We start from the raw sequence: 27,604 nt of genomic DNA, 5'->3' as shown, positions 1-27,604 counted from the left end.
AATGGCAATGAATGACATCTGATACTCTTAAGACCACAATACTCTCAAACTATTAGACGCTGCAAAAAAAGCTGATGTGAAATTAAAAACTTTTCTATAGTAACATTTGATTCACTTGATCGATACATTATATTCAAATTACAAAATACTTCAAGGAATTCTACTGAGACAAAGACAGTTTGCCTGTTTCTGGGTATTATTGAATAATTGTGAGAAAACAGCTTTGAAATAAAAGTGATTGTTTGCTTTTTTATAAACATGTCTGTTACATACCTTTTGCCATGGATTATGTCGAATATCAAGAGTGAGAAGGCTTGTGGTATGTTTGCATAACATATTTATTTCATCGCCAGATTTTTTCAATTGATTCCAGCTCAAGTCTAAGTGCTTAAGTTTCATCAGACCTCTAAATCCTTCAAGGGTTATCACATGGTTATGACTTGCATCCAAATATTCAAGGTTATACTGCAACACATACAAATAGAAGTGATGCTAGAAGGATCATGGTTTGTATTTACAGTTCTTTTTTTCTCTCTCTGATTCTTTAAGTACTTTACATGCTTTTTGGTAATCCTTACAAAAAACCTAAACAGTAGCCTATACTGCAGTAATGGCATCAGTTGTGTCTGACTCTTTGCGACCCCATGAACTGCATGGGGAGGAGGAACAGGCCTCCCTGTCTATCACCAACTGCCGGAGTTCACTCAGACTCACGTCCATCGAGTCAGTGATGCCATCCAGCCATCTCATCCTCTGTCGTCCCCTTCTCCTCTTGCCCCCAATCCCTCCCAGCATCAGAGTCTTTTCCAATGAGTCAACTCTTCGCATGAGGTGGCCAAAGTACTGGAGTTTCAGCTTTAGCATCAGTCCTTCCAAAGAAATCACAGGGCTGATCTCCTTCAGAATGGACTGGTTGGATCTCCTTGCAGTTCAAGGGACTCTCAAGAGTCTTCTCCAACACCACAGTTTAAAAGCATCAATTCTTCGGCACTCAGCCTTCTTCACAGTCCAACTCTCGCATCCATACATGACCACTTGAAAAACCATAGCCTTGACTAGACGAACCTTTGTTGGCAAAGTAATGTCTCTGCTTTTCAATATGCTATCTAGGTTGGTCATAACTTTTCTTCCAAGGAGTAAGCGTCTTAATTTCATGGCTGCAGTGGTTTTGGAGCCCCCAAAAATAAAGTCTGACACTGTTTCTACTGTTTCCCCATCTATTTCCCATGAAGTGATGGGACCAGATGCCATGATCTTCGTTTTCTGAATGTTGAGTTTTAAGCTAACTTTTTCACTCTCCTCTTTCACCTTCATCAAGAGGCTTTTGAGTTCCTCTTCACTTTCTGCCATAAGGGTGGTGTCATCTGCATATCTGAGGTTATTGATATTTCTTCCGGCAATCTTGATTCCAGCTTTTGCTTCTTCCAGCTCAGCGTTTCTCATGATGTACTCTGCACTTGATAAATATTGCCAAATAGTTTTAAGGAAGTTTGTATCAGTTTTTTCTTCCAACAATAGGATTTGAGAATGCTCATTCCTTAAATATCCACCAACCTACCTGCTTTATTTTAATTTACATTATTACCAATGAAGTTGCACACCTTTTCCATGTTTGAGATCCCATGGACTGTAGCACAACAGGTTCTTCTGTCCATGGGATTTCCCAGGTAAGGATATTGGAGTGGGTGCCACTTCCTTCTCCAGGGGATCTTCCTGATCCAGGGACTGAACCTGGGTCTCTCGCACTGCAGACACTTTACTGTCTGAGCCACCAGGGAAGCCTGTATCTATACTAGCTATATTTTCGCTTGTTGTCTTTCTCATCTTTGGCCATTTATATATTTAGATCTTTATTTTACTTAACTTGTAAGAAATCTTTAAAACAATTTGCTACTTCTATTCAGTGCAAACAAAATTTTCTTTTAAAGTATATACTACCTCAGACCCAGAACCAGAAAGTGATAAAACATGAAGAAAATATTTTGCAACATATTTATAAAAATAAAAATAATATTACTATAAATTAAAAATAAATTTGATTTCTTTATAACTTAATTATTTGAATTCACCATAGAATTAGTTACTGCTATATAATGCATAGCTCATATTGTTGTAATAGCACCTATTACAATGACTCAGGTTTCAACAGTTGAGTGTTCAGATCATTAAAATCTAAAAAGTTTCTGGAAATTAAATAGTGTTACTGATTGTTATCATAAGTAAGCATAATAAAAAATATCCTATAATTTACTATCATTATAATTTCTTGAAAAAAAGGATATTTGGCAGTAGAAAGTATTAAGGATATAATCTTAGAACAGTCTTTTAAATTAAATAAATTTAGATTTATAAAATTTTACTACATGGTCCACCTTTTGCCATTTTTCATCAAAAAATGGTTAAAAACTTGTCCCAAATTCTGACACTTGCATGCTGATTAGCATTTGGGAACAATTCATTATATAAAGATAGCTATCTTCTTTTCTTGAAAACAGGGGTAGGAGCTTCACTTTTTTATATTCCCAGAATATAAAAGAGACTTCATACACTCCATAAATATTCAAGGAATAATATTTTCAGTTTTGCAGGAGAATTTGGCATTTTAGTATTTCTTGCGTTTTGGTTTAAATCTTTTGTAAGTTATGGTACAATTCAGCCCAAATTACAAAGATTAAAACTGACAAGACCTCTTTAAACTATTTTAGGGATAATAGTTCAATCTCTAAATGTAGATTAGCTGTCTTGAGGCATTAGAAATATTTTAACACTAAATTTGTCATTGGAAAAGGTAAGACAGAAGTATTATTTCTATAATCTATAAAGTTGCAAATAGCCATACATATTTGTCTCTCTCTCCTTGGCCAACTCTGACTATGGTATAGTTATTTTCAGAGAAAAGAAAAATCTGTTCCTATTTCTTTGGCTTGGATACTCTCCTTTCCTGATAGTTCAGGTGAATGAATGACAGACATACAGCTTTTGATATTTCAATTTTACCTTATGTGGATGTCTTGCTTAGATTTTTAAAAAATCTATAAAAATTATATAATGTATCTCCGCCATTTATGAAGCCCAGGTCTTTCATTATATAAACAATCATAGATTGGGAATTCTGATTCACAAGGCAAAGACAGGGTAATGAATACATAGTAACCATCCGTTTACTTTCTGCAGCCTAGTAGAACCTAATGCCTAGCATACAATTAAGTATAGAAACTCTCCATGTTAGAGACATAGTTAAGGAAAATGATAGTAAAAATGAGATAAGTAAAAGTGAAAGTCTCTCAGTCATGTCCAAGTCTTTGCGACCCCATGGACTGTAGTCTTCCAGGGTCCTCTGTTCATGGAATTCTCCAGGCCTGAATCCTGGAGTGGGTAGCCTTCTCCAGGGGATCTTCCCAACCTAGAGATTGAACCCAGGTCTCCTGCATTGCAGACAGATTCTCTACCATCTGAGCCCCTGGTGGCTTAGCTGGTAAAAAATGAGATAAACTAAAGGCAAACATAAAAACTTAGAAGATGATAAAAGTATCAGGTGAGTGATTAAATTAGGGCATAGCCTTTTGTGATACAGAGATAAATATAATTAATATTAAACATACATACAAAGTTGATTATTGGAAAATATGTAGGCAGAGGCAGCATAGGTATTCGATCTCTCTGAATCCCCACATAAAAAGAAAGTAAAAATAAGACCAAAATCCCATGGACAACATTTATAATAAAGCTACATAACAAGGTAGCCCCGTAAGTCCCAAAAGAAGTTGGTGGGGATAAACCACCAATAACCACAAGACTACATGGTGTCCATGTTGATGTGAGAGGAAGAAGGAAGCATCAGGGCATCATCTGACAGGCCTGAGAATAAGAGAGCCCCCAAATAGCCAACCAATATTCAGTGGAATATCTGAAGGCACACTGAGTGCAGTTGAAAGTGGGAGTTTTGCCTTCTCTGATACCAGATGAGTGCATGAGATCCACAGTAAAAAGGTCTGAAGGGGCTGGACCAGTCTAGCACCTATGAATTTTCAAACTACCCCACCAGGCTCCGGTGAGAACTGAATCCTTCTTGGAGAAGAAATTGCTGGGCTAAGTCAAAATTAAACAGGATAAGGACAAAGGAGGCAAATAAAAGAGAAAGTTCAGACTGAAGTGGAAGAAGGAAATAGAGTCAGGAAATCTCAGAAAATAAGTGCTACAACTGTTAACAGTACATATAAACAGCAGAAGAGGGAGATCTGTGAAATTACAAAAGCTTCCCCAACACCCACTTTCATTTTAAAAGTTAAGAAGAATTTCACTGAAAAATGAGCAACAGAAAAGTACTGAGGTAAAATCCCAGACAAAGCTAAACAAACTATGCATGCATGAAAGAGAGACAGAAATATTGCTGCGAGCAATAAAAGTATATCAGAAAGACATTGCCAAGAAACATACCATAACCATAAACCTATTATTTCAAAACAAGCAAAAAGATGTTAAGAATGATACAAGATACAAAATAACAACAGAAATCTGGATTAGAAAAACTCAGAAATGAAGTGAAAGAACCCAGAAGAGAATCTAAAATAAAATAATAAAATCATTTTAGAAGTGAATACTAAACTAGTCAAAGACAAAAGAAGTCAACAACAGACCGAGAAAAAACAGCAGAAGAAATTGGAAATGACAGTTTATAAATGACATTTTAAAAACAAGTCTGGAGTAGTTTTACATTTATTTTCAAGTAGCTAGAACTCAGATATGATCATAGGTGTATATGTGGTTTGTAAACACGATCTAAATCTAAGACCTATTTTAGACAAAGTAACATACTGTAGTTTTATGTATGCTTTGTTCCTAATTTGGGCTATATATCTTTAATATGGTATAGATGAGGTCATTATTACAAAAATAATTTATCCATTAAATTAATAATTTTATTTTACTTATATAATTTCAAAAAAGTTCTTACCAGGTGGTATACATCATCTAAACAAGTAAATTCATTAAAGCTGATATTAAGTTTTCGAAGTCCTGTTAACTTGGAGAGATCTCTCAATTTACTCAAGCTGTTTCCATGTAGATTCAGACTCTAAAGTAAAATAAAATGTAAATAAAAAGTAAGACAAGTTATATTCTAATTGTAGCTATTAAATAACATTAAGAGAAAGCCAATGAGAAAAAAATCTAATTTTAAAGGTACAGTCTGTTTTTATAATCTGATTTTACAAGATGAAGTTTATAATAGCAGCATTGGACCTGGTACTTGATTAATCTGATTTTCCACTTGCTCTAAGTTTACTAATAATTGGCATGAAATTCTTTTTAGAAGATGAGTAAATATTTTGTTGTTATATTCATTAGGGCAGTTCTATTTCTCAGGCTAGCTGGTGAACAATGTAGGCCCTAAAGATTTTGGGTATTGGCTAGGTTGCCTCACAGGAGAGAGGATGGCGAGGATATACCCTGATTACAGGGAACCAAATGAGGGCCCTGGACTAATGAAGAAAGGCTGAGGGGGTTACAGTGGGAGGATACAACGTCAAAGAAGATACAACGTCAAAGAAGGAGTTGAGAGAGTGTTTAAGTCTCTGCACCACAAACTGACCCAGATTTTCCCTGCCCCTTTGATCCTGGGCTATATGAAAATGACTGTTACCATATTTTTATATTTAGGGGTGACTCTGATATCTGCATGGGCTTCCCAGGTGGCACTAGTGGTAAAGAACCCACCTGCTAATGCAGGAGACAGAAGAGACGTGGGTTTGATCTCTGGGTGGGGAAGATCCCGTGGAGGAGCGCATGGCAACCCAATCCAGTACTGCCTGGAGAATTCCTTGGACAGAGTAGCCTGGCAGGCTATAGTCCATAGGGTCGCAAAGAGTCCTAATGTGGCTCTAACCTCTCATTCTTTCAGTCACAGTCTCAGGTATCTTTGTATTCTACACCTATATTCCCACCATCACACACCCTAGATAAGACACTTGGTCTTTCAAAACCATGTGCTTACAGATAAAGTATGCCTCTGCATGGAAGACAAAAACAATGAAATCTTCCATATCCTTCAGAAATTCACACAAACCCACCTCTTTCTGTGGACCTCTCCCAGCAGCTCTAAATGTCTTGTATTTGTTTATATATCTGTCTCCTTCACTAAAATAACACCCTTGGAGCAGGGAAGAAAACTTATTCATTGAACACCTAATACTTGCTTCAATGGCTAATATATAGCAAATTCTCAGTAAATGCTAGATGAATAAATCAGTGCAAAAGCCAGGCTTATAACAACTCTAATTTTTAGTATTTAATTGTGCTGTAAGAGAATATAAAATTATATTACTCTAGGCTTTTCATTTCTATATATTTTATTTATTTTTATGGATGTCTTCATAAAACTCAATCTAGTGGGGGTAACTGAAAAGAAAATAATACATGTGTACCTTCAATTTCTCTTATAGTAATGGCACAAATAAAGGAGAAAAAAGGGTGTGATGTCTAAATATCCTTCTTCTAATATCTAGAATTCTTACTGGAAACTGTAGAAAACTTTCTGGCTTTTAAGAAATATAGACAAATTTAAGATGAATTCTTAAATTCTTATGTTACGGGTACTGACCAAATGAATAGTCAGGTGGAGGTCACACTGGCCAAGATATTCCAAAGTCTTAAATTCTTCTCCTTTCTGCTTATCTTACAAACCAAAGATAATAAAAAAAGACCTAGCTTCTGGTGCTATTTTTTTTACTTTTATTTAATCTCTTTAAATCTATAGGAATACGTGTTTTAGAAGCTCAATCCTATCAGAACACTGATTTATTAAACCTTTCCTATTGAGGCTTTATTATAAAAAATGTATTACTCAAATATGAAATCTTGACGTTATAGTTCAGAAACAATTTCTCCATAGTGTCAGCTGGAAGATTGTTCCTGTATTAAGTATATTGCATATTTATGATAAAGATGGTGATATTGCTATCATGCTATAAAGTTTTACTTCATCTCTGATAATAATTCTCTAAAGTAGACTTTAGATGGATGGCACATCACTGACTCGATGGACGTGAGTCTGAGTGAATTCTGGGAGTTGGTGATGGATAGGGAGGCCTGGTGTGCTGCGATTCATGGGGTTGCAAAGAGGCGGACACAACTGAGCGACTGAACTGAAATGAACTGAACTGAACTGAACTGAAAGTAGACTTAATCTAGACTTGAAGATTTGGTGGATGATGCTAATACAGTTTTACCAAAGCAATTTCATAAACTATCTTAAAAAGATGTTTTGAATATTTTTAGAAGCAGACTGAAAACTCTTGAGCTCATTTATTATTTTAAAATATGTTTTGCATTCTCTTTCTGCTTCACATAATCATTTGGAAAAAACTGTCATCGTAAACAATGGATTTAAAAATGTCAAAATGGAGCCAAGTAATTGACTTTCAAGATAAAAATAATTTCTGAATTTTTATCTGTACCTCAGTTTTCAGTAAATGCATAGAAAGATATGTCAAGTAAGAACACCTTGTCTTAAGTACTGTTATCATTTATCAATTAATGTCAATTTGTTTACTCCTTCCTTCTGTAGGTTCAAGCAGACAACTCACTTTTTCTGTAAGAACCACTCAGACATTCTGTTTTAGAACAAATATCCAATGAGTATCTCATATGTGCTAGGTATTGTGCTAGCTGGTCCACACAGTATTTATGAGTAAATTATAAAAAGGCATCCTTACCTCAAGACACTTTTATTTCCGGCTTTTAGAAAACTGTCACAATAGACTGATTTTGTTAGTAAAAGAAATTCCACCACCAGTCATCAGAAAGTTGTTGTAGTAAATATCAGATCAGATCAGATCAGATCAGTCACTCAGTCGTGTCTGACTCTTTGCGACCCCATGAACCGCAGCACGCCAGGCTTCCCTGTCCATCACCAACTCCCGGAGTTCACTCAGACTCATGTCCATTGAGTCAGTGATGCCATCCAGCCATCTCATCCTCTGTCGTCCCCTTCTCCTCCTGCCCCCAATCCCTCCCAGCATCAGAGTCTTTTCCAATGAGTCAACTCTTCGCATGAGGTGGCCAAAGTACTGGAGTTTCAGCTTTAGCATCATTCCTTCCAAAGAAATCCCAGGGCTGATCTCCTTCACTACTGTATATTTAGAAGTTGCCCCTTAGATGTGGCCCTTCTGTGCAACGCACACTGCACAGTCTTATATTGTTACCCTCATGCTGGCAATATAAATGACTAAGAACAGCCATAGCCTCTGTCCCTGTGGAATTTATAGTTTAGGAAGGATACAGAACACATGACAAAGGAATCTTACTTAGATTCTTGATTAGACCTATAGGTAAGAGAAGGACTTAATGCTTAAGTATAGATCTAAAATGTGTGGGAGCTAAGTAAGAGAAACAGGGTCATGTGAAAACATTCTGTGCAGATGAAGTAGCTAGTGTGGAGACTCTGTGTGGCTGTAAATGATACATTTAGGAAACAAAAAGGAGGCTGACTACAGATTGCTACAGGGAGGGTAATATGAGAAGAGCCTGAAAAGACAGGCCTGGGACCAGGTCATATAAAACCTTATAGGCCATATTAAGGACTTTGGTTTTATTTTTAAAACAATGAAAAGCATTTGTGCATTTCATATCGGAGTGGTGAGGGATGACAAATCAGATTTGCACTTGAAAAGACTACTCTGGCTTCAGTATGGAGAATGGGTTGTGGCCTTGCAGCGGAAGTAGGACAAAACCTCTGTTGCATAGCTCTCATAGGCATGCACCCCCACCCCAACACACACACACACACACACACACACACACACACACACGCATGCACACACCCCTTGTATTGAGTTATACTTAGCTATATACTGAATGCCATCCAAAGAGCACATTAATAGAATATTATGTGCATGGTACCTCCTGAAATTGTGTAATAGCCCCATGGAAGTATCTAGGTTGGTGATAAAGGGAGTCTGGATAGAATGGTAGCAGATTTGAAATGGACAGACTGAGAGTCAAGATATAGAAGGAAGCTTAATATCTCAGAATATCTTAATATCTATAGAATTTCCTCGCAATACTCACCACAATATGACCATAAACACTAGTCTTGGCAAGGGAAAGTATCGTTTTATCATCCAAACTAATAAGTTTTGGTCTGGGCTTGATCCTGGGATCCATTTTTATAACTTCATCATCAAATTTCAAATCCTGGGACAATACTGATCCTTCTGAATTTTTTTTGCTTTCTTCTAGAATAACATTGTTGAATGAAGAAAATAAAGAGTGAGCCTTGACCTAAAAAATTTATTAAAAACATTGAAAATTTGGTTGCTGTATTTATCATTTTGAAAAATAAGCTATGTAGGAAAGATGAATTAAAACTTTTTCCATTTATAGTAATATCTATGATCATCTGTATCACATTAGGAAATCTATGAGAACAGATTAAAATTGTGGACTAAGAACGGGTGTGTTCATCCCCTACTCCTGAAAATTCCTTAAAACTGGCAAAAGACATTTAAAAAATAGTTTATAACAGTGGAGAGGGCACCAACAAAAGACTAAAAGTTGTGAGATATAAATTAGAAGGGACTGAACTGACAAATAAGAAGCAGAAATGTAACCTGCAGCCAAAATATATGCAGGAGATAACCACTTCAAAGAGCAGACTCCAAGAAACCTGGTGTTTAGAGTGAACAAGTAAAGTGCAGGAGGAAGCGCTAGGTAATTATTAGGCACTTGAGTTATCATAAGAATTGTGGATGACTGGGCCAAAACAACATGAACAAACAGAAATGGCTCTACAAAAAACCAAAATGGTCCATAAGAGAATTCTTTTTAAAATCTAGGAGAACAAAACATCTATAAAAGAATAGATGGCTATAGAAAAAAAAAAAAGGGTAAATGCTTCAAAGTCACCATAAAAACAATTAGTGAAGTATGAAATATTCAATAAATGTCCTGAGAAACCAAATGGATACATCTACAGCAAATCAAATTAACTGTGTGGAAGCTAATATAGAGGGCATCTTTCACAACAAAGAATTTAAAGATGGAAATGTAAAATACAGAGAAAAAAAATTAAAATACATTGGGGGAAACAGTTCAGAATGTTCAATGTTTACCAAATAGGAGTTCGAGAGGGCTTAACAGAGAATAGAAGAGAAGTAATGATAAAGGAATTAAGAAAAGGAAACTTCCCAGAGTTAAAGGAAACATTTGATCTTCAGATTAAAACAGCTCATAAAGGGGCAAGCAGGATGATGGAGCTCTTATCTTTGCTGACATCACTTTGTTGTGAAGTCAGTCACAACAGCAGGGACTTGGCCTCTCCACTTCTTGTTATTTCAGTTATTTTGTTTTCTGTTTGTTTGGGTTTTCTGTGTCTTTTGCTGGGAGTGTATTTGACTGATAGAATTCTCTTCATAACAACATAAAATATAAATGCCCAGAACTATACAAGAAATATAAAAAGAAATGTTTAAGACCCATATAAAGGAAAATATGGGACAGGACTTGAGTAAATGGAATAACGTTATCATGTTCCTGGATGAGAGGCCCAATACTACACAGAAGTCAGTTCACCCCAAATTAAATTTAAATTCAATACACTTACAATCAAATCCTAGTAGGACATTTAAATAGAACTTAACAAGATGTTTCAAAATTTAATTTGGGAATGAAAACGGTCAAGAATGTGTGCGTGCATGCTAGGTCGCTTCAGTCATGTCCGACTCTGCAACCCAATGGACCATAGCCCGCCAGGCTCCTCTGTCCATGGGATTCTACAAGCAAGAATACTGGAGTGGGTTTCCATGCCCTTCTAATGTTCAAGAATAGCCAAGAAATCTTTAAAAAAATAAGTGGAAGAGAATTTGCCTTATCACATATCCAAACATATCATCCGGTTGTAATAACGAAAATAAGATGGTAGGGGTCCAAGATTAGACCAAGAGATTAATGGAATAGAATATAAGGATCTGTATATATTAAAATAATTTTAATAATAAAGATAATATTTCAAAATAGAGTAAAAAAGATTGAAAGCAAACCCACAAAGCTATTAACAGTGAATGCCTTAATGAAAGGGAGTGGGGTAGGACTGAGGTGAAAGCAGATTTTCATGTGTATTCTTTTTTTTTTTTTATGTATTTTTATTTAATTTTTTTTTTATAATTTTATTTTATTTTTAAACTTTACATAATTGTATTAGTTTTGCCAAATATCAAAATGAATCCATCACAGGTATACATGTGCTCCCCATCATGTGTATTCTATATTTTGCAATAAGTTTGAATTTTTTCTAGTGAGACTACAGCTATATACTACTCATGTAATATATTTTCAAAATAAAAAATTTAGGTGTCATAATGATTTTCTTTGAAAATTAAATCCCTCACAGAATAATCACTTTACATTTATATATAGGCATACCTCATTCTGTTGCATTTTACTTTATTGGATTTCTAACAAATTGAAGGCATCAATCAAGTCTATTGGTGCTATTTTCCAACAGCATTTGCTCACTTCATGTCTCTGTCACATCTGGTAATCCTCATAATATTTCAAAGTTTTTCACTAAGATTATATTTGTTATGGTGATCTGTGATGTTACTATTGTAATGCTTTTGGGTTGCCACAAACCATGCTCATATAAGACAGTGAACTGTGTTTGGAGTACTCCATTGACCAGCCATTTCCCTGCCTCTCTCCCTCTCTTTGGGCCTCCCTATTCCCTGAGATCAGAGAAGGCAATGGCACCCCACTCCAGTACTCTTGCTTGGAAAATCCCATGGACGGAGGAGCCTTGTCAGGCTGCAATCCATGGGGTCGCTAAGAGTTGGACACAACTGAGTGATTTCACTTTCACTTTTCACTTTCATGCATTGGAGAAGGAAATGGCAGCCCACTCCAGTGTTCTTGCCTGGAGAATCCCAGGGACGGGGGAGCCTGGTGGGCTGCCGTCTATGGGGTCACATAGAGTCGGAAACGACTGAAGTGACTTAGCATAGCATTCCCTGAGATAGAACAATCTTAAAATTAAAATTTAGGCAATTAATTACCTTAGAATGGCTTCTCACTGCTCAAGTGAAAGGAAAAGTCACATACCTCTCACTTTAAATCAAAAGCTAGAATGACTGAGTTTAGTGAGGAAGGCATGTTGAACACTGAGACAGGCTGAAAGCTATGCCTCTTGCTCCAAACAGTCAAGTTTTGAATGCAAAGGAGAAGTTTTGAAGAAAATTAAAAGTACCACTCCAGTGAACATATGAATGTAAAAAAAGTGAAAGTCTTATCACTGATATGGAAAATGATTTTGTGCTCTGGATGGAAGATCAAATCAGTCACAATATTCCCTTTAGTCAAAGCCTAAACCACAAAAAAATCCTCTCTTCAATTCTATGAAGGCTGAGAGAGGTCAGAAAGTTGCAGAAGAAAAGTTTGAAGCTAGCTGAGCCTGGTTCATGAAGTTTAAGGAAAGAAGAGATCTCCCTAACATAGAGAGCAAAGTGAATCAGCAAGTGCTGATGTAGAAGCTGCCGCAAGATATCCAGAATATCTAGCTAAGATCACTAATACAGGTAACTACACTAATACATAGATTTTCAATATAGATGAGACAGCACTCTATTAGAAGATGCCATCTAGGATTTTCTATTAAAAGAGGATGCCATCTAGGATTTTCATAGCACTGAAGTCAGTGCTCAGCTTTAGAGATTCAAAGGTCAAGCTGACTCTCTTGTTAGGGGCTCTTTTGGTTGAAGCTAATGCTCATTTACCATTCTGGACACCCTACGGCACTTAAGAATTATGCTAAATCTACTCTACCTGTGATCTATAAATGGGACCAAAAAAGCCTGGATGACAGCACATTTGTTTACAACATGGTTTGCTGAATATTTTAAGACCCCTGTCTAGACCTACTGCTCAGAAAAAAAAAAAAAAAAGGATTTCTTTTAAAATACTACTGCCTATTGACAATGAACCTGGTTACCCAAGAGCTCTGATGGAGATGCGCAATGAGATTTACACTGCTTTCATGCTCACTAACATAACATTCCTTCTGCAGCCCATGGATCAAGGACTAATTTCTACTTTCAAGTCTTATTATTTAAGAAATACATTTCATAAGGCTATAGTTGCCAGTTTTTAATTCCAATCTCAAAGAAGGGCAGTGCCAAAGAATGTTCAAACTACTGCACAACTGCACGCATTTCACATGCTAGCAAAGTAATGCTCAAAATTCTCCAAGCTAGGCTTCAACAGTACGTGTACTGAGAACTCCCAGATGTTCAAATGGGCTTAGAAAAGGCAGAGGAACCAGAGATCAAATTCCAAGTATCCACTGGATCATAGAAAAATCAAAAGGATTCCAGAAAAATATCTACTTCTGCTTCATTGACCATGCTAAAGACTGACTGCATGGGTCACAACAAAATGTAGAAAATTCTTCAAGAGATGGGAATTTCAGGCCACCTGACCTGCCTCCTGTGAAACCTGTATGCAGGTCAAGAAGCAACAGTTAGAACCAGGCACAGAACAACAGACTGGTTCTAAATTGAGCAAGAAGTATATCAAGGCTACATATTGTCACCCTGCTTATTTAACTTACATGCAGAGTGCATCATGAGAAATGCCAGGCTGGATGAAGCGCAAGCTGGAATCAAGAGTACCAGGAAAAATATCAATAACCTCAGATATGCAGATGACACCACCCTTATGGCAGAAAGCAAAGAGGAACTAAAGAGCCTCTTGATGAAGGTGAAAGAGGACAGTGAAAAAAGCTGGCTTAAAACAACATTCAAAAAACTCATGGCATCTGGTCCCATCACTTCATGGCAAAGAGATGTGGACACAATGGAAATAGTGACAGATTTTATTTTCTTGGGCTCCAAAATCACTGCAGATGGTGACTGCAGCCATGAAATTAAAAGATGCTTGCTCCTTGGAAGAAAAGCTATGACAAACTCAGACAGTGTATTAAAAACCAGAGACATCACTTTGATTACAAAGGTCCATCTAATCAAAGCTATGGTTTTCCAGTAGTCATGTATGGATGTGAGAGTTGGACTATAAAGAAAGTTGAGTGCCAAAGAACTGATGCTTTTGAACTGTGGTGTTGGAGAAGACTCTTGAGAGTTCCTTGGACTGCAAGGTGATCAAACTAGTCTATCCTAAAGGAAATCAGTCCTGAATTTTCATTGGAAGGACTGATGCTGAAGCTGAAACTCCAATACTTTGGTCACCTGATGTGAAGAGCTGATTCATTAGAAAAGACCTTGATGCTGGGAAAGACTGAAGGCAGGAGGAGAAGGGGATAACAGAGGATGAGATGGTTGGATGGCATCACTGACTCAATGGACATGAGTTTGAGTAAGCTCCAGGAGATGGTGAAGGACAGGGAAGCCTGGCATACTGTAGTCCATGGAGTTGCAAAGAGTCGGACACAACTGAGCGACTGAACAACAACAACAATAGCTGCCATAGATAGAGATTTTCCTGAGGTTATCTGAGCAAAGGAAATTGAAAACTTTTTGGAAAGGATTTACCATCCTATATGTCATTAAGAACATACATGATTCATGGAGAGTTCAAAATATCAACAGTAACAGGAATTTAAGTTAAGACTTCCCTTGTGGCTCAGATGGTAAAGCATCTGCCTACAATGTGGGAGACCCGGGTTTGATCCCTGGGTCAGGAAGATCCTCTGGAGAAGGAAACAGCAACCCACTCCAGTACTCTTGCCTGGAAAATCCCATGGACGGAGGAGCCTGGTAGGCTACAGTCCATGGGGTTGCAAAGAGTCAGACATGACTGAGCGACTTCACTTTCTTTCTTTGAAGACTTCAGTGGAGGAAGCATTTGCAGATATAGTGGAAACAGCAACAGAACTAGACATAGAGCCCAAGATATGACTGAAATCCTACAATCTCATGATAAAACCTTACAGATGAGGAGTTTCTTCTTACAGATGAGCAAAGAAAATGGTTTCCACTCCTGGTGAAGATGCTGTGAAGACTGTTGAAGTGACAACAAAGGATTTAGGATACTTCATAAACTTAGTTGGTAAAGCAGTGGAAGGATCTGAGAGGATTGACTCCAATTCTGAAAAAAGTTCTGTGGGTAAAATGCTATCAAACAGCACTGCAATGCTACAGATAGGTCATTCATGAAAGGAAAAGACAACACATGCAGCAAACTTCATTGTTACCTTAGTTTAAGAAATTGTCACAGCTACCAGTTATCTTCAGCAACTACCACCTGATTAGTCAGCAGCCATCAACATGGAGCCAAGATCCTCTAGCAGCAAAAAGGTTATGACTCACTGGGCTCAGATGATGATTCACATTTTTTAGCAATAAAGTCTACTGTTTTATGAAGGTATGTATATTTTTTAGACATTTCATACGTAATAGACTACAGTAAGTATAAAGGCAAGTTTTACATGCACTGGGAAACCAAAAATTAGTGTGACTATTGCAATATTTACTTTATTGCAGGGTCTGAAACTGAACCCACAATATTTCTGAGGTATGCCTGCACATATAATATAGCATAAACTCGACATAACATTATTAGGCTTCAAATTACTGTTCTGTTCTCATTTAAGGAATTCCAGTTTTAAAAATGCATTCATACCACTGTAATATACTCAAATTCCACGATGTATTCAGGCAAAACAAGGTCATGATCAAAGACAAACCACTTGCACTGCCGAACACTGCAATCACAGTTTCTTTGTCCCATGATAGAATCTAGGATAAAATAAAAATAAAAACAAGCAAAATAAATAAACACTCTTCAAAGTGAAACGTAACATACACTTTTCACCCTTACACAGATTAATAAACAACAAACTCAAAATATCATGTTATTGAGGTTTTTTTCTATCTTCCTACCATCCTCGATAATTTCTTAATTCTATCAAGACTAGTCACCCTTTCACTATACAGACTAGTAGGGTTTAGTTTTATTCATATTCTTTTCTTTTTCTTACTTTTTCACTTTTCTAATCAGAATTTGACCATATAGTTTTTGATAAATATATTACTCTAAAACCTTTGTTGTTAAAAGTTGGGTAGGCTCTATCTTTTGAAATACATACAATATATTATGCACATATGTGTGTGTATAAAATAGAAAAGAAACTTTTACAAAATAAAATATCTATGCACAGAAATATAAAACTGTCATTGAAGTAGGGAACAGAAATACAGAAGTTCATTAGTGGCTAGGAACATGGTTTTACAGAGAAGTTTATAAGCTTTGTTAGATAGAGGTTAAATTATAAGCATATCTTTATTAAATGAAAATATTCTGTAGTCAGAAAGATGAAAAAAGATTTATTTCATGGCAGACATACTTAGTAAATATTTTCGAGGAATGAACACTGAATTAATCATTGGGTAGTTGGCTTGACTGATGGAGTCGTGATCATGAGCCTGAACACTCTGGCCAAGGAAAACCTTTGTAATCAGGAGGATGCCTAATATGAAAAAACAAAACATTTTAACATGAATTCATCTTAACAATTTTCCAATTTTACCTTCCTTACTGGCCCCAGACTTGATTGTATATTTATTCTGTAAAGGTAGGGATCCTAGCTATCCGTACAGCACATAGCACACTGCTTGATCCAAAATAGAGGAGCTCAATAAATATTTGTTGAATAAATAAAATGGTTATAAAAGAGGATTCCTGTGACTATATCAAGCAAAGCTTTACAGACAAGAAAGAAGGAAATAAGGCAATATTTAACAATATTTTCATGAAGTAATTTAAGAAATTTGTTGTTCTTGTTAACTGGGTAAAAATTCATCCCTGTATCATCAGTATCTAGCACATAGCACTCAATATGTCTACTGAATGGTGAACATTTCCTTTCCCTTAAATTATTAAGGAACCTTGAAATTCACCAACTTCTAGGAATCTCTAGAGTCACTGAATCCTATGAAGTAACTTGTAATTACTATGCATAAAGTATTCAGGTACTTCTTAAAACTATGTACGAGCTATGAAATGTAAATCGGGAGAACCTAACTGTTTTGTCCCTTGAACTGCAAGATCAAACCAGTCAGTCCTAAAGGAAATCAATTTTGAATACTCATTGGAGGGACTGATGCTGAAAAGCTGAAGCTCCAATACTTCGGCCACTTGATGTGAAGAGCCAACTCACTGGAAATAAGACCCTGAGACTGGGAAAAGGTCTTTTGCCAATTTTAGATTTATAACCAGGTTTTTTTACCATCTTATATTTTGTTAATTAAGGACAAATAAGGCCTGACTTCCCGAGTGCTTTATATGATGATTATTACATAAATGGGCAGAGTTCTCTTTTCTCTTTCCAGTGAATCTGGGGTTTGTATGGTGAGTGTGTATAACATATACATATTTTTAGGACACATCTTAATGAACAAAAGCATATTGTGAAAAGTGTTTATTTCATATAAGAGAGATTAAATATGAGTAACAAATGAATCTCATGCTATTGATGTTGCTGATAATAATCACTCAGTAAATATTTGTTGACAGACTAAGTAGTAGATCAGAAAGTCATATATTACCTCACTGGTAAATACTAAATAAAAGGGGTTTCAGAAAACTTTCCAGGTTGATAAAATCAAGCATCAAAAATGTTATGAAAGTAATTAATGAATTTGAAGACTCAGAGCTTAAAAGTTCAGAAACTGCGTATTTATAATACCATGTCTGAAGAGCTCGTGCTCAAGAGAGTTTTTCTTCTCATCCTTGTACTTTTGCTGTAGTATTTCAATTCTGGGACACTCACATATACTTAAGCTATTAGCAAGAATGACAGCTTCTTTTCTGAGAGGCAGCTATAAAGAAAAAGCAAAGTCTGAGAATTTTTATAAGATTGACAATATTTCAACTTTACTACAGATGGTTTATCACTTTATGTCCATGTGTCTGGGTGAGGAACCTTCAGGTCACTCACTGAAAAGAAGTAGATAAACTTCAGGAACAACTTCATTCCATGAAACCATTCACGTAATGTATTTTAAATGTATATGCAAATAGATCTATGAAATATAATATTCAGTGGATATTACACTGAAGATTCTTATTTAAATAAACAGTCTAATAATTAGTCTAATAGTCTACATTATTTTCCAGATATATCTGATTGTACTAATGTATGGAAATTTTAGCTTGCATTGTGACTAGAGTTATTTCTTTAAAAGTATTTTATCAGGAATATTCATATTACTTGCTGTGAAAGCAGCTCTTAAAAAAAAAGAAACAATCTGTTTTTATCAGTTAAAAATAACTAGAGCTAAGAGAGATTATATAATCTGTTTAAGACTGAAGCAGAAATTGTAAAGTCATGATTTAGACTCAGGTCTGCTCCTCCACTATCTCGGAGTTTTGAAATTACTGGGTTGGCCAAAAAGTTTGGGTTTTTCTATACCACCTTTATTTTATTATGGTAAAAAAAAAAGGTAAAAGCTACCATTTTTAAGTGTATAATTCATTGGTATTAGTATACTCACAATGTTGTACAACTATCACCACTACCTATTTCCAGAATTTCATTCCAAATTAAAGCTGTATACTCATTAAACAATAACTCTCCATCCCTCTATCCTCTCCAACTCCTGGAAACGTCTACTTTCTGTCTCTACCAATTTGTCTATTCTAGATACTTTATGTAAGCAGGATCAGACAATATTTGTCCCATAGTGGCTTGTTTCTTTTACTTAATATAATGTTTGCAAGGTTCGTCCATGCTATAGCATGTATCAGAATTTCATTTCTTATGACTGAATAATATTCTATTGTATGTATATACCACATTTTATTTATCCATGCATCCGTTAATGGACATTTGAATTCTTTCTACTTTTTGGCTATTGTGACTAATGATGCTATGAACAAGTATCCAAGAACTTTATCATGTATATCTTACTAAATCCTCACCACTCTGTGAAGGAGATACTATTATTACCCTCATTTGCCAGAAAGGATCAAACAGGCACAGAGAGGTGAAGTCACCCAGCTGGTGAGTAGGAAAGCCAAGATTCAAATGCAGCAATATTTTCAGGTTATGTGTGCCACAATGAGAAAAGGATTAGGAAATACTGCTCTATACCCGTGTACTCCAGCTGTCTCATCAAGTGGGTGGAGGACTGAGAAAGGTTGATTGGATGTTTTGGAGCTCATGAGTGATCAAAGATAAAACAGTATCAGTATCAAGGTGGGGAAGATGAAGTGGAGAATAAAGAAATGGTGGTAGTAAAAGTAAAGAGAAAAACAGGATGACAGAAAGCACGGCAGTGTTAAGTGAATTATTTTTTTCAAGATGGAGAAAATCTTGGAGTATTTAAAACAGATTAAAGAAGTGGATTTCAAGATCATTCACAAAAGAATCACAATATAAAATGTAAGATGCCTAAAAAGATTAAATAGGCAATCATAAAGGTAAAATAATTCATGATTAAACCAACTGTAGATTGAAAATACTTGGGAAAAAAAAAAAAAAGAATTTCGTAAAGTTCCAAAAAGCAAAACTTAAGTTTGCCCTGCTTCCACAATTATTTACACAAAATTTATATTGTATTTATAATTTTTTACATAGCATTTACATTATATTAGGTATTATAAGTAATCTAAAGATGATTTAAAGTATACAGAAGGAAGTACATAGGCTATATGCCAACAGAACACCATTTCATATAAGGGACTTGAGCATCCTTGGATTTCAGTATTTGTGGGAGGTCCTGGAACCAATCCCTCTTGAGTACTGAGGGACTGTACTTTTCAGGATAGCACTAACTTTTTTGTGAAACAGTAGAAGTTTGCTATAAATATAAATGAAAGGATTGATAATCAAACTATGCTTAATCAGTGGCAGAGCTTTATTCATCAGGAAGAAAGCATTATTTTGAATAACATTTTATGCTACCTTGCTTGTTTCACTGTCTTTGAATCCTTTTTCAAGTATTTGTAGCAGATGCTTTTTCTTCACTGTAATTTCAGGATCAAAAACATAAAAAAGGCATTCCAGCATCTTTCGATAGCTCCTTAAGAATAATTAATACAAAAAAAGTTTTAGAATTGATTTCAAAAAAGCCTGGCCACAGGTAGGATGACAATATGCCCTAGCCAGGATATTTCCCATTTATGCTGAGTGTCATTCTTAAATTTCCACTCCTCCTCAGTCTCAAAAAGAGCTTCAGTGTGGATAAACCATGAGGTCATCCTAGTCAGGAAGATGCATTAAAGGAACTGTTTACTAACAAGGATATTTTCAATACTGTAAACTTTTAACCAGAAAGACTTTTTGTTGTTGTTACAAAATAAAAGCAGGCTGTTGTAAAAATGTTTCTTATGGAAGTTAGCTTCTTACTCTGAATCATGCATATGTTCACTGTCCAAAAACTTTTGGAATTTCTCTTCAAATTTTAGTCTCAGAATACGGTTATTAACCTTGATGACACGTTTTACTTTCACTCCTGTAATACCATATGTTCTGAAGTCCCACGTACAAAAACGTGACAGAATTAACTCATAGCAGGAATTAAACCTATATGGGAATACAAAATATATACAAAGAAAATAACAGACTTTTCTTAAAATGTTGAGAACACAAAGTTACATATGAAAAAAGTAATAGCCCATATTTTACGTTTCTGCTAAAGCTACATGCTGTTTTGTTTCGTATACAATCAATAAAAGAACTGCTAAAGTCTGAACGTGTTACTTAGTCGTGTCAGACTCTTTGAGACTCCGTGAACTGTAGCCTGCCAGCCTCTGTCCGTGGAATTCTCCAGGCAAGAATGCAGGAGTGGGTTGCCATTCCCTTCTCCAGAGGCTGCCATTCTCAACCCAGGGATCGAACCTGGGCTTCCTGTACTGCATGGATTTTTTACCATCTGAGCCACCAGGGAAGAATAATAGCTCTTTTATTAATAATAATATATTTGTTCTGACTAAAAGATATGGAGCAATCCTCCAATATTGTAATAGTTTCTTTTGGGGGACGTCAGTGAAACTAGACGCTTCTGGTTTGCATCTTATTGGCTACTCTTTCATGATCTTATTTGAAGCTTCTTTTTTCTCTGACAGACTTCTAAATGTTGGATTGCCTCAGGAATCAGTCTCTGGCTCCCCTCTTGTTTCCATAAACCCTATTAATAGGTGATTTCACTTGGTCCTTTGGCAATATATATTTTAAATATATATGTGTATATACATATACACACACACACACATATACACCTATATTTACTATACTAGTAAATTCCAACATTTTATTTTCAGGCGTTACCTTTACCCCACTTAACTGGATATACCCACACTTGAATATCTAACTACCTGCTTGCTATGTTCACTGGAACACGTAATAGGCCTCTCAAATTTAACTCACCCAACACACCTACCTTTAAACCCGCCCCTCCTGTTTTCCATCTCAGCGTACGGCACCACCATCTAACTAGTGGCTTAGGTTAAAATCCCAGGAATAAATCATGCCTCCACGCTTCCTTACCAATATCCAACTCTTCAGCAAGTCTGTTTGGCTCTATATCTAAAATACATCCTGAATATGACTCTATTTAATCACCACTGCTATTATCCTAGTTAAAATCACCATCACCTCTCAGTTGGACTATTGCCATAGCTTCATAACTAGGGATACAGAAGTGAAAGAGGCAGGATTCCTGCTCTCATTGACCTTATAATTCCAAGGGAGTTAGACAAAAAAACAAGACATAATAAATAAAATACACAAACTGACAAGTGCTCTGAATAAAGAAAGGTTTGGGGTAAGGAATGAAGCATAGGCTACTTAAGAGAGGTCTTGAGTAAGACCTTTGGAGAAGATATTTGAGCTAAGAATTGGAGGAGAAGTAGGGGCCTGCTATATGAAGATCTCAGAAAAAAAGTAACTAAGGGCCCATGTGCTCTCTGCTGCCCTCACCTGGTCGTGCTCAAAGTAATTCTGGCCCTGTCTTACAGTAGCACAGAATTTAGATTAATTTGAAATTTAAGATAAGGAGGATCAACTGTATGGTGACTCCAGTGGTAAAAAAATCTGCCTTCCAATGCAGGAGATGCAGGTTTGATCCCTGGGTCAGGAAGATCTCCTGGAGTAGGAAATGGCAACCCACTCCAGTATTCTTGCCTGGAAAATTCCATGGACAGAGGGGCTTGGTGGGCTACAGTGCATGAAGTCACAGAGTCAGATATGACTGAATGACTGAGCATGCACGTAACGGTATGGTGACAGATGGAAACTAAATTTTTGGTGGTGAGCATGCTATAATGTATACAAAAGTGTAAGTATACTGTTGTACACATGAAACATATAATATTATAAACCAATGTTACTTTAATGAAAAAGAAGTTAAAAATTTTTCTTTTTCCCAAAGAGAAACAAAGAAAGACAAATCTCAACATCTGGAACACTGGCACCAATGGTGCACACTCCCAGAAAGATCCATCTGATGAAGCAGATGAAAGCCGTCACTGTCTTTTCCTACAACATTGTGGAATGGACATTGACCGTGGGAATTGTAGGAAAGAGCCATTCTGACTCCATTATGGGTCTCTTTCTTTGACTTTAACCTTTGTTTTTTATTGCTTGCATGTTCAACGAATGGACAATTACTCACTTCTAGTCTGGTCTTCCAGGAATGCAAGAACCAGAAATGGCACAGGAAACTCTAAATAGTATGATCCTTTCATAGAGCTTTTCTTTGTCTGAGAATTAATCAGTTGATCCCTTCTTTATATGAAATTCCTAGAGCCTTGGAGATAGAGAACCCTAGTACGAAGAGGACAAGGGCTCTGCTATCAGGGGTCACAGAAGTAAAGCAATTCATTCAATCACCTGGCCACACTGTGTGCATGGGGAAACATCATTCAGAGGCTGGAATACTGCTGGAGGAGGGAGAACAGACCTATACTGACAGAGAATTAATGAGACTTACAATATCGTCCATACCTTATGGAGGATGGTCACTTCTCACAGCTGAATACACGCTACTGCACTGGGGAGCACGGCAGCACTGCTCTGAGGTATCTGCATTTTAGTCTGAACCTGAAATCCTGACACCAAGACTCTCTAGGGCTTTGTATAAAATAATATTGAAATCTGCTACACCTTTCCTTCAGAGAGTCCCGTAGATTTAAGGGCAAAATTCAAACTGCCCAGCCTAGCCTGTAAGACCGTTAATGATCAGGCCCTTGTCATGTGAAACTACTGAGTTCTCGAGATGTGTTAAACTACTTACACACCCTTTCACGTGCTGTTGTTGCCTCTGCATGCAAAGTCCTTCCTCTAATTCTTTTTATAGTTAACGTCTATCTGTCCTTCAAAATTCAGATCAGAGCATCTCCCTCAAGTGCCCCACTTACCACTAGCACCTAGTATAGAATGTGACTTATGGCAGAAGCTTAATGGATGACTGCTGAGCAAGTGAACAAATAGAAAAGACTCAAAGATTAAAAAGATTCAGTCTCTATATTCACTGAGTTTATAAACCAACAAAGTGAAAAAGTAATAGGTCAAGTATAAGCAAAATTATAGAGTATAAAAGAGATACAAATCAGTGCTATGAAGATTCAAAAAGAAGAAAGAATAACAATGACTACAGATGATGGGATTGAAAAGAAAATCCCTCACAAAGGGCTGGGGATGTAAGGCATTCTGGGGGAAGGAAGCAAAACAAAGAAAACCACCTACGTGATGGTGTACCAGGTATACTCCAAAAGCAGTGAGGCATGCATAGTTTAGCTGACTCTGAAGCAGTTTGAAAAAGTTTTAAGGTAATTTGGAGACGCTACAGTGAAGGACACTGAATGTCAGTGAAGAGTTAGAATGTAATCTGGAAGATAACAAGTTGGTACAAGAGGCTTTTATTATTTTTAACAGAGTGGTTGGCGTAGGAAGGGAGCATATGGGAAACCAGGTGTCTTTACTGACTGGCTGGTAAACGCTGAGTGCCCACTACAGACAGACACTATACTAGATGCTGCAATAGTCTGAAGTGAAAGTGTCAGTTACTCAGCTGTGTCCAACTCTTTGTGATCTCATGGACTACAGCCTGCCAGGCTCCTCTGTTCATGAAATTCGCCAGGCTAGAATACTGCAATAGTCTAAGAGGAATGTTGTGAGGGCAGGTGATTTTGTTACAAAGGAGAGAATGAATTCAAGAGACATTATGGAGAGAAGCTGAGGGTCTTGTTTAGACTGATTAGATGTGAACACTGAGGAAGAGAATAGAGTCAAGAATGGCTTCAGGGTTTATTGTGCCTCCATGACTAAGACAATGGCAGGACTACAAACAGGGATGGAGGAGCCAGAGGAAAAGGATGGTTTGCAGGCAGGATGAGGAAAACAAAAGCAAAAAGATTAAGGACTAAAGATTTTTACATTAACTTGTCTAATCTTAGCGGTCGCCTTTTGTGATAGACTTTCATTTTTCTTATTTTACAGATAACGTTCAGATGGATTACATAACTGCTTTAAGACTATGCAGATAGAGTGTGAACCTAGGCTTTCTGATTCTAACCCCACTTTTTATTTTATTACTCTCTGGGTGAGCTCCCTTTCAAATGTGTTGAGTGTGTCTTGCCGTTGGACACTGGGCTAGATTCAGCACTGGTGCAAAGGAGAAAAAATTAAGTAATTTTGACAGTGCAGGTGCAGAAGAAATGATCAAGGGAGAGTGTAAAAAGAAAAGCAGGAAGTGTCTAAGTACAAAAAATAACTAGAGAGGTGAGGTTATAAGAAAGGAATTGCTAAAAGCATCAAAATCTGCAGAGGTCAGGAGAGTGAAGGCCCCTCATTTCACTGGGTGCCCCCACTCTTTCAATGAGACTGAATGTGTGAGCATCCATAGTGGTGATACGCACATAAACTAAGGTATTCAGTTACACCGAGAGACGCCTACAAATGTTCACGAATACACAAATGATGTACTCGTCTAGCATAGTAGAATGCATATGATTTTAAATGGAACTTAATACATTAAAATGCACTTCAAAATCCTGAACAAGCATTTAATAAGTACGTTAGCTTGCTGACTTACACCATATCAAAACCAAATATAAAACGGTATAAAGCAAAAAGTCTGAGTTTCTGTAGCTGCCTAAAACAGGGCAGCACGAAATGTTTATAAATAAAAAGATTAATTACTAAGTTATTTTATAGACAAAAGTGAATCTGTTAAGTATCTATAAATTGATATGGAGACTTCAATTAGTAGTTATTGATTGAATTCAGCTACCCCTATACTAGATTTATAAGGCATGTTCTGTCTGTCCCCAGGGAGCTCACAGAGTCACATATTTTGTTCTATGGTACTTAGAAGTGATTTCTTTACATTGTAAATGCCCTGTATCTATAACTAGGTTAAAAGCTTCTCAACTACGAGGACAGTATCTTTGATGCTTTGGAGTCCCGTTTGATAAATGCTGTCTGATGTCAATAGGTAACTAAATTGGCAATGCATAGGTAAATAATACGATCTGTAACGAACATGCTATAGTGGCAACAGTCTACTCAACACAAGTCTCTGTAAAGTTGGGACTTTTTTAAACTGAAAAATAAAGCTCTTTAATTTTATAGAAGAAATGAAGCTAAGAAATATGCAGCGATACACAATTAGAAATCTGCAATGCTCTTGTACTATAAACAAAGGTTTTTTTGGTAAAAAACTATATTTTCCAGTTTATATTTATAGTTTATATAAATATACAGATATTTATATAAACTTTATATTTATAGTTCTAGCTCTATTCCAGTACTTTTTCATTAAATGGTAAGTCATTGGCTTTAAAAATATTACTAACGATCAGTGTTTAAATAAAGTAACTAGCTATGTGCCACATAGAGTAATTTAAAGCATTTGAACAGTTGTTTCTTAATATACATAAAAGATCAGGGCTAAGGTAGTCGTCAAGCTTGTAGTATGGTAAAAATAACCAACAGTTCTTAAAATTCTGCCAACATATATCTGATGGTCTCCTTAAAATGGATCCAGGTTATTCTTTTTAAAACCAAGTAAAAATTATTAATGCTTATTAAAAATCCACCAATGACACAGTTACCTAAATGGCTTTTTAGTTATCTTGCTTTTACATATTTTTATAAAAGCTAATCTACTTGTTTTATAAAGAGCTTACTTTGTGGTAAGTTAAAAAGAAATAAATAACAAAAAAATAACTATGTAGGTTGAGTGAATACAAATGAATGACTGAAGAATGATGCATACATCCTGCAAGAGACACCATTCAATTCTTACACTTGAAAAATCAAGGCCTCCACTTGTTTACATGGAAAGTGGGGTAACTTTTATATGAAAAGGCACTTTTTATAGGAAAAGTGAAAGTGATAGTTGCTCAATCTTGTCCAACTCTTTGTGACCCAAGGACTGTAGCCCATCAGGCTCCTCTGTCCATGGGGTTCTCCAGGCAAGAATACTGGGGTGGGTTGCCTTCCCTTCTTCAGGGGCTCTTCCCCTACCCAGGCATCCAACCCAGGTCTCCTGCATTGTAGGCAGATTCTTTACCATCTGAGCCACCAGGGAAGCCCACCTTTTATGTTTGTACATAAAAAACAAATTATGTGGTTAAACAAACAGTGATAATCACTGGGCAAGTGGGTGTACTGAAACAAAAGAAAATATTTTAAAATATTCCTTTTCCCTTGGGCAGAGTGTCTTATACTTTTCCACCAAAGTTCCCCAGGAACCTTCAGTAGCTTTTACTCACAGAACTGAGTTAGAGCCTCATCTAATAGAATCAGGGGGCTTGGCTTAAAGTGCGTGCATGCTTGCTGCAGTGCTAAGTCACTTCAGTCGTGTCCAATTCTGCAAAGCCATGGACTGTAGCCTGCCAGGCTCCTCTGTCCATGAAGTTCTTCAGGCAAGAATACTGGAGTAGGTTGCCATGCCTTTTTCAAGGGGATCTTTCCCACCCAGGGATTGAACCCGTGTCTCCCTGCAGCTCCTGCATTGCAGGCAGATACTTTCACACATGTTTCTTTCTAAAAGTTACTGAAGTTTTGCATTTTAGTCCATAAAAATCAGTGTTTGTTTCAACACTGACTGTGAGTAAAACCATCCTTGGGGGTGAAATACCAAGTCCATTCTGTAGCTTTAAACATTTCCTGGTTTCTCCCCACAATTCAAGTTTGTAGAATGTTTCTCGAGTTCGAGGGAAATCTTCAGCTCATTCATAGGCTTCTTGATTTTGAGAAAATGATTGCAGAAATGTGAAAGTTGTAATTATGACATTTTTGTGCCAAGGCTCTTTTTTAGGATCATTCTTGAGGGTTGTACCCTCTAGTTGGGCTTCCCCAGTGGCTCAGCAGGAGACACGGTTTCAATCCCAGGGTCAGGAAAATCCCCTGGAGTAGGAAATGGCAACCCACTCCAGTATTTTTGCCTGGGAAATGCCATGGACAGAGAAACCTGGTGGACTACAGTCCATGGGGTTGCAAAGAGTTGGACCTGACTGAGTGACTGCGCGCGCACACACACACACACACACACATACACACACTCTCTAGCTGAAGCAACACAACCACTTCCTTGTTCTACCAGTAGGCCTTGATTCTGAAGTGCAGATGCCTGCTTCTGGCTTCTGTTTT

The 27,604-nt window shown here is 36.7% G+C and overlaps 1 protein-coding gene across 2 annotated transcripts in view; it reads right to left on the bottom strand.

The window, feature by feature from the left end:
- The window catches only part of LRRC9 (leucine rich repeat containing 9), a 114,755-nt gene that overhangs the window by 51,048 nt on the left and 36,103 nt on the right, over positions 1 to 27,604 (bottom strand). For both annotated transcript variants that reach the window (XM_061429042.1, XM_061429043.1), the window contains exons 11-18: positions 20,354 to 20,530; positions 19,910 to 20,027; positions 17,690 to 17,822; positions 16,349 to 16,471; positions 15,625 to 15,740; positions 9,067 to 9,279; positions 4,955 to 5,074; positions 274 to 465 (exon numbers count right to left, since the gene is read on the bottom strand). In XM_061429042.1, the coding sequence (XP_061285026.1) occupies positions 274 to 465; positions 4,955 to 5,074; positions 9,067 to 9,279; positions 15,625 to 15,740; positions 16,349 to 16,471; positions 17,690 to 17,822; positions 19,910 to 20,027; positions 20,354 to 20,530 (1,192 nt within the window). The remainder of the gene's footprint in view (positions 1 to 273; positions 466 to 4,954; positions 5,075 to 9,066; positions 9,280 to 15,624; positions 15,741 to 16,348; positions 16,472 to 17,689; positions 17,823 to 19,909; positions 20,028 to 20,353; positions 20,531 to 27,604) is intronic.

This window comes from Bos javanicus, chromosome 10, assembly GCF_032452875.1.
Source record: "Bos javanicus breed banteng chromosome 10, ARS-OSU_banteng_1.0, whole genome shotgun sequence".
Lineage (NCBI taxonomy): Eukaryota > Metazoa > Chordata > Mammalia > Artiodactyla > Bovidae > Bos > Bos javanicus.
Note: the sequence above shows the minus strand (reverse complement) of the source record. Positions and strands in the feature narration are given on the sequence as shown.